We start from the raw sequence: 15,071 nt of genomic DNA, 5'->3' as shown, positions 1-15,071 counted from the left end.
GGCTCCTGCCTGGCCTAGTTCTGGCTTTGGTTGCTGCCTCTTCACTCCTCTGACCTGCCTTTTTCTCTTTTCTTCCTCCTGGTTGTTTTTTCTCCTATCTTTCTTTCTCTTCTCCCTTCCCTTTCTTTTCTGTCCCCCTCTGGTTTTCTCTCGTTTTTTCTTTCCCTCTCTCCTTTCAGATTCTCTCATTCCTTCTGGCTCCATCTCTCTGTCTTCCTCACTCCCTTCCCCACCCACCCCTTCTCTCTCTCTCTAGATTGTTTACATATGAAGGGCTTTTCTCGCTCAGAGTCGCTCTCTTCTCTGAGACACACAATTCTAAGTCAGACCATTGCCCCACACCCTCCCTGCCTTTTCTTTAGACCTGAACTTGGATGAGGGTTGGGGTTTGGTGTCCTGAGGAGTCTCCCAGAAGCTGAGCAAAAAGGAAGGAGAAAATGGAGAAGGGGTATACTCTATACGGGAGAAGACTGTATCCTGGGCAAGGCACTGGCCGTGCTGCTGTGACTCCCTGACCCAAGGGGCCTGGCGTCCCTCTGAGGCCTAGTGATAAAGCTGGAGGGGGTGCAGCCTCCATCTCTGACGTTGGAGGACCCTACCCCACCTCCAAGCACTGAGCTAGGTTCTTGCCGAGCTCCGTCCTTCCCTGAAGGAGATGAGGGGAATGAAAAGTAGAACGGCTCCCCAGCATCTTCTCCCTCTTTCTTTCCTCAACAGCCAGCCCCTCATCCAACCCCCTAGGGTGGCATCCATGTCAAGAGCAACGTGTAAAGGAAAGAAAATGTCCAATGCGGCCAAGCCCACCCTCTGCCACCTTTCTCTCTCCCCCTAAAAGTTTGTTTGTTTGGTCTGGACTCACGTGTGGCCTTTGATTAAATTTCTAAGGGACCTGAAGGAGACATTTCTACTGCAGAGGGTTAGAAGCACCTGAGCAAGGACCCCACTCCCCAACTCTGGCAGTAGTGGCTGGGAAGGCATTTCTGGAGAACAAACCAGACAAGCTAATAAGAACTCACAGGGCAGCAGAAGCTGCTTAGTAGTCCCTAAGTGGGTTATATCCCTTCCCCCATCATATCAGAATCTTGTGAAATGGGAAACCAACAGAAGGAGGGGATCAAAGGAAGCCAGTCTCTCACACACTTTCCAGGCACAGCAGAGGTGAGAGTCAAACCCGGGTGAGAGGTGGGTGGAGAGCCCTGTTTGAGGTTGTGGCTGATCCCTGGTAGCTTTTCCCCTGGGGGCAGAAAGCCCTAGGAAGAGGGTACTGTAGGGTCCCCAGAGGATCTTTCCTCCCTCCCCTGCATGAGGCAGAGGCAAGCTGCCTGCCAACCCCCTCCCTCAAGGAATGGCCTTGCCTGGGAATGCCCACCACACACAAACTCTTCTTTTTTTCTAGTCAAACTCTGTTTACTCCTTGGCCTGCCTCCCTCTTCCTCCCCTCTCAACCTTTACTTCTAATTTGTATTTCATGGAATTTGGGATTGAAGTTAAACTACAACAGTGCCACCAACACCAAGTCTTGCAGGAAAAAAAAATATACAAAGAAATTTAACAAAAAAAAATATATTAATAAAAAATTTCAAAAAAAGGGGGGGGAATTGTCCTCTCCTTTGGGTGTGATGGCTTCAAACCAAGCTCTCAGAGGCCCTCCGGGTAAAGGAGCCCTCTTGGGGACCCCCAGGCCTGTTATTACACTCTCGCCGGCCCTAAGTAGTTAAGAGTTCTTTCCCCTCAACTCCAAACCAGGAAGGCCTGAGCTAGAGGATTCAAGACTGCTCTGCTGGTCGGCCCAGGAGGGGCGGGGTCCCGTGATGGGGGCGGGGAGAGGGAAGGACCAGACCAAGTTCCAACGCTCGCCGGGGCTAGCACCAGGAAGCGCTGTGGGGAGAGGAGCGGAGTTGAGACTGAAGCCAGGTGAGGCTGGCGTTAGGGCTGGCGTCCTGGTGTGGGGAAGCTGAGGCCGCCTGAGAAGTGAACGGCGGTTCCCGAGGAAGAAACAGCGCTGGGCTCTAGAAGGAAAGGAATGGCTGACCTAGAGATGGGAAACCAGGTGTAGACTAAGGGAAAAGGGGGGGCGGGGGGGCGGGGGGGAATAGGCGGGGTTCCGGCGCATGCTCGGTAGCAACGGGCGTGGAGTGGGGCGGGGACGCATGCGTAGTGGAGGTCTCCTCCCGCGGTGAGGAGGGGGCGGAATTTGGGGACCCGCGTGGGGAAAGGGCTCAGTTTTAGGGTAGCGGTGGGACCCAAGCCCTCAGGAGCTTGGTACAGGGCAAGCCTGTGCAGAAAGGCCAGACGCTTCCAGCCAGAGGGTTAAAGCCCTCTCCGCTCCCGGGCTTTGCCCCCCAGGATGGTGGCGTCCTCGTCCTCGCTGAAGCTTCAGGATCTAATCCAGGAGATTCGTGAGGCCAAGACCCAGGCCCAGGAGCGGGAGGTGATCCAAAAGGAGTGCGCCCACATCCGGGCCTCCTTCCGCGATGGGGACCCTCTGCACAGGCACCGCCAGCTGGCCAAACTGCTCTACGTCCACCTGTTAGGCTACCCCGCCCACTTTGGACAGGTACTGGGCAGGGACGCCTCCCTTCTGAGTTTGATGAGAGAAGCTAGTGGAGCACCGTCTCGGACCCCCTCACCTATTTGTGCCCCGATTTCTTTATTCTACAAAGCTTCTGAGCCCTCACAGCATGCACCGCAGACTTCCTTCCGCAGTATAACCCCAACTGGTCATCAGCTGGGCTGAACCCTTCATTCTCTGGCCAACGCCATTCAGGGCACTTCCTCCTCTCTTCCCATCCTCCTGTTTCCTTGAAACTACCCACTAACTGAATCTCCTAGACCTCTCTCCTTGTTGACGGGAGGGCCATGGGATATGCTGCCCTCACAGATTAATCTGGTATAAAGGAGGAAGATGGAAAAGGGACGTTAGTGCCTCTGGTTTCACCCCTGCGCCTTCCTGGTCTGCCCCCTTCCCTGTAGATGGAGTGCCTGAAACTGATCGCCTCCCCCAGGTTCACAGACAAGAGGGTGGGCTACCTGGGGGCCATGCTTCTACTGGATGAGAGGCAGGATGCCCACCTGCTTATTACCAACAGCATCAAGAAGTGAGAGAGTTCTGGGAAGCGCTTGGAATCAGGGAGATGGGAGAGTGGGGAACTGGGAAATCCCAGGGGGTTGCCTGCTGTAGGTACTGGGAAGGGCTGGATTTTTCAGAGGCTTGACTGACCGTCCTCCCAAAACTCTGCAGTGACCTGAGCCAAGGGATTCAGGCTGTACAAGGCCTGGCCCTGTGCACTCTGAGTGCCACAGGCTCTGCTGAGATGTGCCGGGACTTGGCCACTGAGGTGGAGAAACTGCTCCTGCAGCCTAGCGCCTATGTGCGCAAGAAGGTGAGATGGCAGGTTCTAGGCACTTGCGCCTCCAGAAACTGTCCCCTGTCTGCCACGTGGCAGAGGTGTGGGGGGCGGTCCATCCTGGCAGACCCCTGCCTCTTCTGAGACCCCTGACCTCTGCAGGCTGTTCTGACTGCAGTGCACATGATCCGGAAGGTCCCTGAGCTCTCCGAAATCTTCCTCCCACCCTGTGCCCAACTGCTTCACGAACACCACCACGGTAAGGCCATGGGGCTCCTCGTCCCCTGCCTCAGCTCTGGCTGTGGACAGAAGGGAGACGCGGGATGGGAACAGCAGCTCCTAGGAGAAGGGTAGCACGTGCACACAAACACACACACGCAGTAGACTCCCCTGTGCCCCGGCCCAGCACTCACTTCCCCCACCCTGACCCAGGCATCCTGCTGGGCACCATCACGCTGATCACGGAACTCTGCGAACGAAGCCCTGCGGCCCTCAAGCACTTTCGAAAGGTGGGCTGGCGAAGGGACGGGCCCCGGGCCAGGAAGAAAAGGGCAGTAGGGTTGGAATGGGGCTGAAGATTGAGAGGATTAGGAAGAATGCTCAGACCAGGCCATGCCCTCCCTCCAGATGGTGCCCCAGCTGGTGCACATCCTCCGGACTCTGGTGACGACGGGATATTCCACAGAACACAGCATATCTGGAGTCAGCGATCCCTTCCTGCAGGTGGGCTGACCCTTCCCTGCTATATCCCTAGAACAAAAAGCTTAGTAAGCCCATGGCCAGTGGTCACTTCCCAGAGAACACTTGGGCTCAGTCAGTGTCTTGGGCGGGAGGGTGGCAAGCACCAGGTTCTCCCAGGACCAGTGTGGGGAGGGGGATGCCTGAAGGTCAGAAAATCCAGTTTGGTAACAATATGTTTGAAAAGCCTGTCCTCAAATCCCCTGGCCTCACACACCTCTGAACCCCTCCCAGGGCCCAAGGGACCAGTGGAGGTTGGGGGAGGGCCAGGGAGGTTCTCGGGAACCAGCCAGACCCCTCACAATGCTCTCCTCAGTGCTGGACTTTTCTTCTCAGCCCCACGACTCCTTCCCCTAAGAACCACCCCCCAACCTTTAACCCAATTTCAGGTCCAGATACTTCGTCTGCTTCGGATTCTGGGCCGGAACCACGAGGAGAGCAGTGAGACCATGAATGACTTGCTGGCCCAGGTTGGGGTGGGGTTGCCGGTTAAGTGTGTTGCTCTGTGATCCCACTGGCCCTGCGCATCCCTCACATGACCACTCACCATGCGGTGGCCATATGATAACGTCTCCATTTCCCTCTGGACCGGGATCTCCCTGAGGACAGGGACACAGTCTGTCTCAGTGCAGTAGCCCCTGGCACATAGCGGGAGCTCAGGGAGCCTTGTTAGCTGTTTGAGGGATGATATGATGGAGACCTGAGGAGAGGACGGAGCCCCTTAGAGATGCATCTTCTCTCGCATCCACGCAGGTAGCCACGAACACAGACACCAGCCGAAATGCGGGCAACGCGGTCCTGTTTGAGACGGTGCTCACCATCATGGACATCCGCTCTGCAGCGGGCCTGCGGGTACCCTCCCGTATGCCCCTCCCCCCCGGGGCCCCTCCCACCCGCCCCAGCCAGGCAGAAAGGTCCTGTTCACTGGTTTCTCCTCCCCACCCTGGTCACCCTGTGCCACGCAGTCCCCACTCCTGAATGAGCAGGTTGCTTCTTCCCTGACTGTCCCCAACCTCTGCCTCCGTAGGTTCTAGCTGTCAACATTCTTGGCCGCTTCCTGCTCAACAGTGACAGGAACATTAGGTAATGTAATAGGCCCAGGTGTCTGGCTGGGCTGTGTCACTGAGCCCTGGGTCCTCTGCCCTCCTCCTTCCAGAGTCTCCGGATTCACCAGCCTCTTATTCCTATACCCAGGGCAGGACGGGGTGGGGGAGGGCTGACGGCCATGGCATGACAGGGCCTCTCCTGCTCTGGCCAGGTACGTAGCCCTGACGTCCTTGCTGAGGCTGGTGCAGTCTGATCACAGTGCTGTGCAGCGGCACCGGCCCACCGTGGTGGAATGTCTACGGGAACCTGATGGCTCCCTCAGCCGGTGAGCAGGACAGAGGAACGAGAGGGCAGGGCAGAGGGCCCAGCGCCTGGTGGCCAAGACCCAGGCCAGCTCAGAGCAGCTGGAGAAAGGGGACTAAGGAGACAGGTGCCTGGGGAAGGGGGGGCCTGAGGCATGTCATAGGGTGACCTGGGTTACCTGTATAAACACACATCTCTCCTGCCAGGCGGGCCTTGGAACTGAGCCTGGCTCTGGTGAATAGCTCCAACGTGCAAGCCATGACACAGGAGCTGCAGGGTTTTCTGGAGTCCTGCCCCCCTGATCTACAGGCGGACTGTGCCTCAGGCATCCTTCTGGCAGCAGAGAGGTGAGGGGATGGGTGCCCAGGAGGCAGAGAGGGTGGAATCCAGGGACTGTCAGCACCAGGACTGAAGAGCCATATGTCCCCTAGGTTTGCCCCAACCAAGCGGTGGCACATAGACACCACCCTACGTGTGCTGATGACGGTGAGGCAGGGGCTGGACTGAGAGCTGGGCGGGAGCGTGCAGGGTTCACCACACTGACTCAGCCACGTCCACCCCTCCAGGCAGGCACCCATGTGCGTGATGACGCAGTGGCCAACCTGACCCAGCTGATTGGGGGCGCCCAGGAGCTCCATGCCTACTCTGTGCGCCGTCTCTACAGCGCCCTGGCTGAGGACATCTCCCAGGTACTGCTCCCACCACCAGGCCTGGGGCTGCCCAGCCCTTCCTGGGCCACCTGCTCCATATATCTGATTCCCAACTGTTTTTCCCTCAGGGTCACAGCTCTCTACTTAGCAGAGGAGACACTCAAAGACAGAGCTCTGTTGGTAGTTAGAACACCTGGACTTCTGTGCTGGCTCTGACACCTACTGTCTGTGCAACCACAGATGACTTATTTACCTTCATGCTAGGTCTACTCAGCATTCTACCCTGCCTATCTCCCAGAGCTGCCTTGATCAAATGAGATAGATAAAAGCTCTTTCTGCATGTATTAGGTTTTGCTTTTTTTTTTTTTTTTTTAATGTGGAATCTTAGTTCCCCAACCAGGGATCGAACCCGTGCCCCCTGCGTTGGAAGCAAGGCATCTTAACCACTGGACTGCCAGGGAAGTCCCCCATAGGTTTTCTGTGGGTTTTTTGTTTGTTTGTTTGTTTGTTTGTTTTTTGCATGCATGGGGTCTTTGCTGCTGCGCGTGGGCTTTCTCTGTAGTTGCAGCGAGCGGGGGCTACTCTTCGTTGCGGTGTGCAGCTTCTCATTGCGGTGGCTTCTCTTGTTGTGGAGCAGGGCTCTAGGGCGCACAGGCTTCCGTAGTTGTGGCACGCGGGCACAGTAGTTGTGGCTCATGGGCTCTAGAGCGCAGGCTCAGTAGCTGTGGCGCACGGGCTTAGTTGCTCCGCGGCATGTGGGATCTTCCCGGGCCGGGGCTCGAACCCATGTCCCCTGCATTGGCATGCAGATTCTTAACCAGTGCACCACCAGGGAAGTCCCTGGTTTTATTATTACCTTGAATGCTGAGTGAAATCACAGATGCCAACCAGTATCTATAGCCCCCTTTCCATATTACTTTAGTAGGCTAGGCAGAAACCACCGCCCCTTCCTCAAGGGAGGACTCCCCCCCACTTCTCCCCATCCTTGCTGCACCCCTTGTGGTTAGGCCATGTAGGTTTGTTTTTGTTTTTGTTTTTGTTTTGGCATTACTTTCTGAATGTTATTCTAGGATTTTTTTTAATTGAAATATAGTTGATTTACAATATTGTGTTTTAGGTGCACAACAAAGTGATTCAGTTATACATATATATATATATATATATTTTTTAATTTTATTCATTTATTTATCGCTGTGTTGGGTCTTCGTTTCTGTGCGAGGGCTTTCTCTAGTTGCGGCAAGTGGGGGCCACTCTTCATCGCGGTGCGCAGGCCTCTCACTATTGCGGCCTCTCTTGTTGCGGAGCACAGGCTCCAGATGCGCAGGCTCAGTAATTGTGGCTCACGGGGCCAGCCGCTCCGCGGCATGTGGGATCTTCCCAGACCAGGGCTCGAACCCGTGTCCCCTGCGTTGGCAGGCAGATTCCCAACCACTGCGCCACCAGGGAAGCCCCCTATACATATATATTTTAAGATTATTTTCCATTATAGGTTATTACAAGATATTGAATATAGTTCCCTGTGCTATACAGTAAATCCTTATTTATTTTACATATAGTAGTTTGTATCTGTTAATCCCATACTTCTCCTTATTTATCCTTCCCACACCCCCTTCCCCTTTGGTAACCATAAGTTTGTTTTCTATGTCTGTGAGTCTCTTTCTGTTTTGTATGTAGACTCATTTTTATTACTTTTTAGATTCCACATACAAGTGATATCATACAATGTTTGTCTTTCTGTGTCTGGCTTAATTTAGTACGATAATCTGTAGGTCCATCCTAGGCCATGTAGTTCTGAAACTTGGCCACCAGAGGGCAGAGGAAGCCCAGGAGCCAGCACAGAGCTGGGAGCAAATTAACAAAACTGCTCATAACTGCTCCCTGTGCTGCGGCCCCTCCCTTTCCCCACCCCTCCAAACTCCACCATCTCTGCACTGCCTAAAGGATGTCATGGGGTCTGGAAGTGAGGAGGGGACATAGACACAGGCCCATCATGTTTCTCATCCCACGCAGCAACCACTGGTGCAGGTGGCAACCTGGTCCATCGGGGAATACGGGGACCTCCTGCTGGAAGGGAGCTGTGAGGAAATTGAGCCCCTGCAGGTAGGTCCTGCGTTGGGGATACACTGAGGAGGGACATATCAGGGGAGGCAGGGCTGGCCCCAGGGTCACTCCCTGTGTCCCCCTGGAAGGTGGAGGAAGAGGAGGTGTTGGCACTGCTGGAAAGGGTGCTGCAGTCCCATATGTCCCTGCCGGCCACCCGAGGATATGCCCTCACAGCCCTCATGAAGCTCAGCACCCGGCTCCGTGGGGACAACAAGTAAGAGTGGGTCCCAACTCCTCCCACAGAGCCTCTTCTTGGTGCCTCCATTGAGAGATGTCCCTTCACTGTGCCCCCCAGTTTCTGAGTTTCCGTCCAGGCCCACACCCCGATCCCCACTCCTCCGTCCTTAGCTTCTTCCTTTTGAGCCAAGACTCATGGGTATCTCCGTGGTCTGTGGGGCCTCTTCCTTTCTTGCCGCATCCTGGAGGTGAAGGGCATGGCAGACGACCCTTCCCACTCACGCACCACCTTGCGGCCCAGCCGCATCCGCCAGGTTGTGTCCATCTACGGGAGCTGCCTGGACGTGGAGTTGCAGCAGCGGGCGGTGGAGTATAACACCCTCTTCCGGAAGTATGACCACATGAGGTGTGCGCGCCACTCTGCTGCAGTGTGGGACCCAACCCCCGGCCCCCTCCCCATTGTCCCTTTCTGGGTGCAGGGGTCTCATCCTCACCTGTGTCCTTTCTCATCCAGTCAGAGCCTCCTACTCACAGTTCACTGAAGCTAAGTGGGCTTCCCACCATCCTTGTTCATCTGAAGGCCAGCAAGACTGTGCCGTCTTAGAAAATCAGAGGGGCGCTTCTGACCCACCATGTGCCCAGGACTCCCCATGCTCTTACTCCTCCTCCCACGTGCCTCTTGTGCAAAGCCCAGGGTCTACCCAGAGGGATACACCTGCATTCCATCCTCCCAGGGCTGCCATCCTGGAAAAGATACCTCTTGTGGAGCGAGGTGGCTCTCAGGTTGATGAGGAAGCAAAGGAAAGCAAAGAAACAGCCCAGCTTTCGGAAGCAGCCCCTGTCCCCACAGAACCCCAGGTGAGGAGGCCGGGAGCCCCAGGGGGGAAGAGCATGGTCCAGCTTCCATACCCAGTCCTGACACTTCTGCCCTCTCCCCCAGGCCTCAAAGCTCTTGGATCTGTTAGATCTCCTGGATGGCCCTTCTGGGGACGCCCAGCACCCTCCCCCTCTGGACCCCACCCCAGGAGGCGCTTTGATACACCTCCTCAACCTTCCCTGTGCTCCCCCACCCCCTGGTAAGCCTCAACAAAGGGGAGATGTCCTAAAGAAGGGGCAGTGGAAACAGGCTGCTTCCCCTTCTAAGCCAAGGACTGAGGTTGATACCCTCTTCCCTGCTGTGTACCCTCATCACATCCCCATCTTAGTAAAAGGTTTCATTACATCATGCCAGTCTCCTCCTGGACACCCTCCAGTATCTTCCCTTTGTTCCAGACTTCTTACCCTGGACTGCGGGCCCTGCTTCCTCCCTGCCCACCTCACATGCTTTCCCACTACCCACGCCACTGGCCCCCTCTCAGCTCCTCAGGCCCTCTCACCTCAAGCCCTTGGCGTTCCTATTCTTTTCACATGGCATGTCCTTTCCCCAGCACATCAAAATGACTGGCTCATTCTCAATCTTCAGGCCTCAGCTAAACTGTCAGATGCCTTCCCCTACCTCTCCTATTTAAGTTAGTTCCCCCCAGTTATCCTGGCATAGTTTGTTTCCTTCAGAGCACCAATTACAGTCTGTGATTATCTTTCTTGTTTATTGTTTCTCTCCCCGCGACTAGGCTGTAAGCTCCATCAGAGGCTGCATCTTATCCACTCTGTCACTAGCATCTCGAGCAGTGCCCTGCACCCAATGGGTGCTCGTTTAATTTTTATTGAATGAGTGAACTGTTATCTTCAGCCCATACACCAAGCCACCTCTTTCTCCCTGCTGTAGCTCCCATCCCAAATCTCAAAGTGTTTGAGCGCGAAGGACTACAGCTGAATCTTTCTTTCGTTCGACCCCCTGGAACCCCTACTTTGCTGTTAATCACTGTCACTGCCACCAACACCTCAGGGGGTGATGTCACCCACTTCATCTGCCAGGCCGCCGTGCCCAAGGTTTGTAGAAGACTGGGATTCAGAGGCGGCCTCGGTACTCTAGGAGAAAAGGCCACTAAGTAGAGGAGGTGGGTGGGGGAGAGGATGAGATGAGAAGGGAGTGACTTGCAGAGACAGGCACTCGGGGAGTTATGGGAAGAGGGTTTAAAACTAGTGGGTGTGGAGGGGTCACCTGAGCCCAGCCAGCTCCCTGCGGTGTGCTCCATCCAACCTCCTGTGTTCAGAGTTTCCAGCTGCAGCTACAGGCTCCCAGTGGGGACACAGTTCCAGCTCAGGGTGGCCTTCCGATGACCCAGCTCCTCAGAATCCTCAATCCTAAGAAGGTGAGCTCCAGGAGCCCCTCGAGGCTAATACCCAGTGAAGGCAGGAGTCGGCGCTTACCCTGGTCTCTGCTCTCCTATTCCTAGGCCCCCTTGCGGCTGAAGCTGCGCCTCACCTACAACCACTTTGGCCAGCCGGTGCAGGAAATCTTTGAGGTGAACAACTTGCCTGTGGAGACATGGCGGTAACTCGGCCTCCACTCACAGCCTGAAATCCTCCTGTGTCCTCAAACCCAGGGGCCCCAGCTACTTGGAGCCCGTATCTGAGGACAACCAGCAGGTGGCACTCTGGTCCTGTACTTGCCACTGTAGAAACTGGGGTTGGGGGGCTGCCCCCAACCCCACAAATAGTGAAAGCCCAATAAAGCCTGAGGGGGGAAGGCATATTTGAGGTAGAAAACGTATGTGAATAACAGCCAGGGAAGAGCCTTCTTACACAGGAAGTAGGTATCTGGCCCTAAGCCTTTGGAACTGGTTTCAACAAAGGAAGGTTTTCTTTCTACCCCTTTCCAGGTTGGAGGGCAAATGTGCCCCTAAACTTCCACAGGAGGCACTCTATCCTCTGGGCCAGAGCAGGGCACAGGGGCAACATCAAACCAGAATTTCTAGATTTCTAACAGGGATTCCCACCCATTTCCCCAACCTTCTGCTATTCCCCATATCCCAGGGCAGGGAAATCCCTGCCGCCTCCCCTCATCTCTAACTCAGCTGTAAGGCAGTTTAGGAGCCGCTGGCAGAATCAATGGCATCGACCAAGGGAGGGAGGGTGGCAAGGGATTTTCCTGTGCTTAACTACTGATCACGGCTAAGTGGAAATCCTATAAACACGAGCGGAAATCAATGGAGGCTGCTTAGCGGCCAGGGGAGAGGGGCGGCCCACAGATTGCATCTGACGGATGAGGGGGCAGCCAGGGAGGGCTCCAGGAAGGATAGCTGAGGGTAGGGTGAAGGACAGGCGGAGCTGGAGAGAGAGGAGTCACCGTGGGAAGGGAAGCCAGAGAGGGAGAGGCACAGTGAGCCCAGGAATGAACCTCATTCGACCCAGAGCTTTCTTCCCCATCAGGCAAGTGACACCCTAGCCCAGTGGCACGTCTGGATCTTCCAGTCCCCTAAGGCTTCTCTTTGGAGCTGTACACTTCTGGCAGGCGCTGATAGTCCTGAGGTCGGAAGCGCTGTAGGTACACAATCAGCTTGGCAGGTGCCGTCTCCTGCGCCAGCACACCTACAGGCAAAAGGAGAATGAGCAGAAAACCAGACAGAGCTGAAAATGCTTTGACTCTCCCTGCCCACGCAGCTGGACCCCAAAGTTGTTTCCAAGGCAGCACTGGGATTCCGAACGCCGTCCAACCAGCTTCTCTAACTCGCCAGCCCACTTCCTGATTAGCCTAGGGAAGCGGGGCCTAAGAGGGCCACTTGAGGCAGGAGTGGGCCTGAGAAGCCAAGCATGAGCCTCTCCTCCAGCAAGAAGTGGTGAAAGGCACTCAGGCACCATGAAGACAGAGGGTGCCTCAAGAGCGACTCATTTCAATTGCTGCTTCTGCCCCCCAATCAAGATTAAAGCCTATCCAGGCAGGCCAAAGCTCATTAGCTTGGTAATGAAGCACATGCAGAGATGCACACAGAGAGAGAAACCAAGGGATGTAGAAATAAGAGAAGCAGCTACAGCCGTGGGGTGGGATTCGCGGGGAATTCTAGCCTGTGTGGTGTGGAGTCACAATAAGCCAGTGTCTGATTGTTAGTGCCTGGCAGCATGCTGGGCAGATAGCAGGGAACTTGCTGTGGGTTTGCTGGGGAGGCAAGAGCAGCATTCCAGGGCTGTAAGGCCCGATGGCATGCACAACACTACTCCTGTGGATGAACTGTGTACAAGGGAGCTAAGCCTGGGAACGGAAAAACTAATCTGCTACCATTTGCCCCGCTGTCTGTCACATAGGCACAACGTTCTTGCCTTTTACTCAAGCCAATAGGACAAATCAAATGAGGATTTAGTTGTAAAAGTGAGAGGACAGGAGTTGGGGGAAGGAAGGATGGATGGAAAGATTGAAGAGGAGAACTGACAGAGAACTGAACGACACTTGGAGTGACTAGAGGTATGAGAACTACATGAGACAATGACTGGGATGGATTAGAGACACATGGAAGGATTCAATCCAGGTTAGACAACTATTGCAAAAGAGGAAACCGGATTTGATAGAGCCCTAAGCAAACTGGGTCCTCTAGAAAATTGCTAAAATAATTCCCCTTACAGAAATAGCCTCGAGACCCTCCCCACTAACTGGCCCAGCGGGTACACCCAGAAGAGGAGCAAGGGAAGCACAGAAAGGTCTGTCTCCCTCACCAAGCATGCTGCTGAGGCTGTGGATCTTCTCTAGGGCAGCTGGGACTTCAGCCTCCTCTTGCACCAGGGCCTCTACCTCACCCACAGCGTAGCCAAAGTCAGCTGTATCCAGGTCCACGCTGAGCGGCAGCTCCTCTTCATCAGCTCCGCGCAGCACCAGTTTCCAGGCACTACGCTTAGTCACAAAACTAGCTACTTCCTGCAGCCCCAGCGGGCCCAGCAGAGCAGCCACGCCTCCAGCCCCCGGGACTTCAGCGCTCAGCACCTCACAGAGCCGGGCCACAACTGCAGGCTCAGCTGTGAGTTCCATGTACTTAGTGTGGGGTCCTGAGACACTTGCTGCTCCGGGACATTTGAGCTCCCATCCACTGCCCTCTCGCTGTCGGAGCCAGTAGTCAGCCCGCATGAGGCTCAGCTCAGGGGTGTCATAGTAGCTGTCTCGGAAAGTGACTCGGCGCTCCAGGGTACCCCCCAATTCCTGCAGCCGCTCTTCTGTGCCAGGGCCGGGAACGAACTTTCGCTCCACTTCAATCAGGCCCTGGGCCATGCTACCTGCAATCAGTCAATCAACAAACATTGGCTGAGCTCCCAAAGACCCCTACCCCCGGAAGAACTTAGGAGGCGCACACACTGTCGCAGGGCTCTCTGTTGGGGGCCCTTCCTCCCTGCCTCTGTGATGGATGGCCCCTTCTTGTCTCTGATGTTCTAAGGTTCAGCAATAGGGATAAGTCTCCAGTTAGACCCCTTCCATTGCTGAAAATGCCCTCAATCCAAAGGGCTCTCTAGAAAGCAGGCCGTGTAGCGGGTGTCCTTTCAACGCGCCCGCTAGACACCATGCTACCCCGGGAGGACGGCGGCTCACTGCCGGGGTCGACCCCGCCCGATCCCCCCACAGCAACGGCCAGCGGAGCCTCGAATCTCACCTCAAAGCCCCAGGATCTCCCTCTCGCGGGACCTGGAGAAGGGGGAAGGGAGCCCACGCCACGCCCGCGAGGAATGCCGGGAGCAGTTCCTGGCCCCGGACCTCGGCCCGGTTCTCTGCACACCCGGGAGATCCCGGCACGAGCGGCCATATTAGGCCCGCTGTGGCGAAGCCGAGGGCAGGCCGGGGCCCGAGAAGCCTGCTAGCTCATGGGAGGCCGCAACCTCCGCGGTGGGCCGAGAGCGAGGCCATCTCCCTGCGCTCTGCTCCTCCTCCCAGACCCCTGCCGGCTCTCGGAGGTGGGGGTGGCCCGGGGTCTCAGGCCAACGGCTGAGTCGGCACCCTGGGGCCCGGGTGCATGATGGGAGATGTAGTTCCAAAGGGAGACTGCTTTCTTGCCCCACCCGTCGCTATGGTGACAGGAAAGCTGCGATTAACACCAGCGGGACTCGACCTAAAGTTGAGAGAGTCGGATGGAAAAGGAGCTGAGGCCCCAGTCCTGTCTCCAACCCCCTCACCCCGTTGGCAGATGGGCCTGGAATACAAGCCACTCACTGAGACGCTGTCCAGCAAATATTTTATTGACTATTATGGTGTCCCACTGAATGCAGGCCAGTGGGAATGAGCTAGGGAAAAAAAAAAAAAAAAAAAAGGATAACTAAGACCAGTACAGCTACTCTAGACTCTGGAGTTTTAAAGGGGAGTTAATACATCCCCATGAATGTTCAGGATAAGGGTGGATGGGAGACTTTCTATAAGAGGAGGAAATGATATTTTGGATGAAAACTAAAGACATGATGGGATTTCAACGGTTGGAGACCAAGATGGTGACAAGAACAGCATGAGCAAAGGCTCAGAAGCTAGAGAGCACCTGGCACGTGTGTAAGAGGAAAGAGATGAATCTAGAAATACACTTGAAGGGCAGGTTGGAAAAGGTTTTGAGTGTCAGACTGAGGAGTTTGTCCAGTGGCCCCTGAGCAGGCTTTGTCAGGAATAGGAGAAATACTTATGTTCACTTAAAATATAGGAAGACATGAGAATGGCCCTTTGCTTTGGGAGACAAAATAGAGAAGGCTCCTCCTTACTCCCTCCCAGAGCTATGATTAGCTGGAGGCATCAACTGTATGTCTGATTCTTTGGGTAAGGTAGCTTGCTGAAGAACAGTGGCTCTTGTCAACTCCTGGGCCTGCTCCTATG

General features: G+C 55.3%; 2 protein-coding genes across 2 annotated transcripts; one reads left to right on the top strand and one right to left on the bottom strand.

Moving 5' to 3' along the window:
• Positions 1–2,347: 2,347 nt before the first annotated feature.
• On the top strand, positions 2,348–10,981 carry AP1G2 (adaptor related protein complex 1 subunit gamma 2; the record flags this gene model as incomplete). The annotated part of the gene is made up of 21 exons (XM_079700475.1): positions 2,348–2,557; positions 2,974–3,098; positions 3,242–3,383; positions 3,510–3,606; positions 3,780–3,856; positions 3,975–4,070; positions 4,475–4,555; positions 4,839–4,937; positions 5,113–5,168; positions 5,344–5,457; positions 5,642–5,782; positions 5,867–5,921; positions 6,002–6,124; positions 8,096–8,185; positions 8,275–8,402; positions 8,667–8,771; positions 9,100–9,223; positions 9,306–9,441; positions 10,131–10,294; positions 10,519–10,617; positions 10,702–10,981. The coding sequence occupies 21 exons, from the start codon at positions 2,348–2,350 to the stop codon at positions 10,801–10,803; spliced, it is 2,364 nt and encodes a 787-aa protein (XP_079556601.1). The 3' UTR covers positions 10,804–10,981.
• A 742-nt stretch (positions 10,982–11,723) lies between these two features.
• Positions 11,724–13,901, bottom strand: THTPA (thiamine triphosphatase; the record flags this gene model as incomplete). The annotated part of the gene is made up of 3 exons (XM_079701058.1): positions 13,876–13,901; positions 12,953–13,504; positions 11,724–11,836 (listed from the first exon to the last, which is right to left on the bottom strand). The coding sequence occupies exons 2-3, from the start codon at positions 13,497–13,499 to the stop codon at positions 11,724–11,726; spliced, it is 660 nt and encodes a 219-aa protein (XP_079557184.1). The 5' UTR covers positions 13,500–13,504; positions 13,876–13,901.
• Positions 13,902–15,071: the final 1,170 nt, after the last annotated feature.

The sequence above is a fragment of the Hyperoodon ampullatus genome (assembly GCF_949752795.1).
Source record: "Hyperoodon ampullatus genome assembly, chromosome: 3".
NCBI lineage: Eukaryota > Metazoa > Chordata > Mammalia > Artiodactyla > Ziphiidae > Hyperoodon > Hyperoodon ampullatus.
The sequence above is the reverse complement of the archived record's forward strand: the minus strand, read 5'-3'. Positions and strand labels throughout refer to the sequence as shown.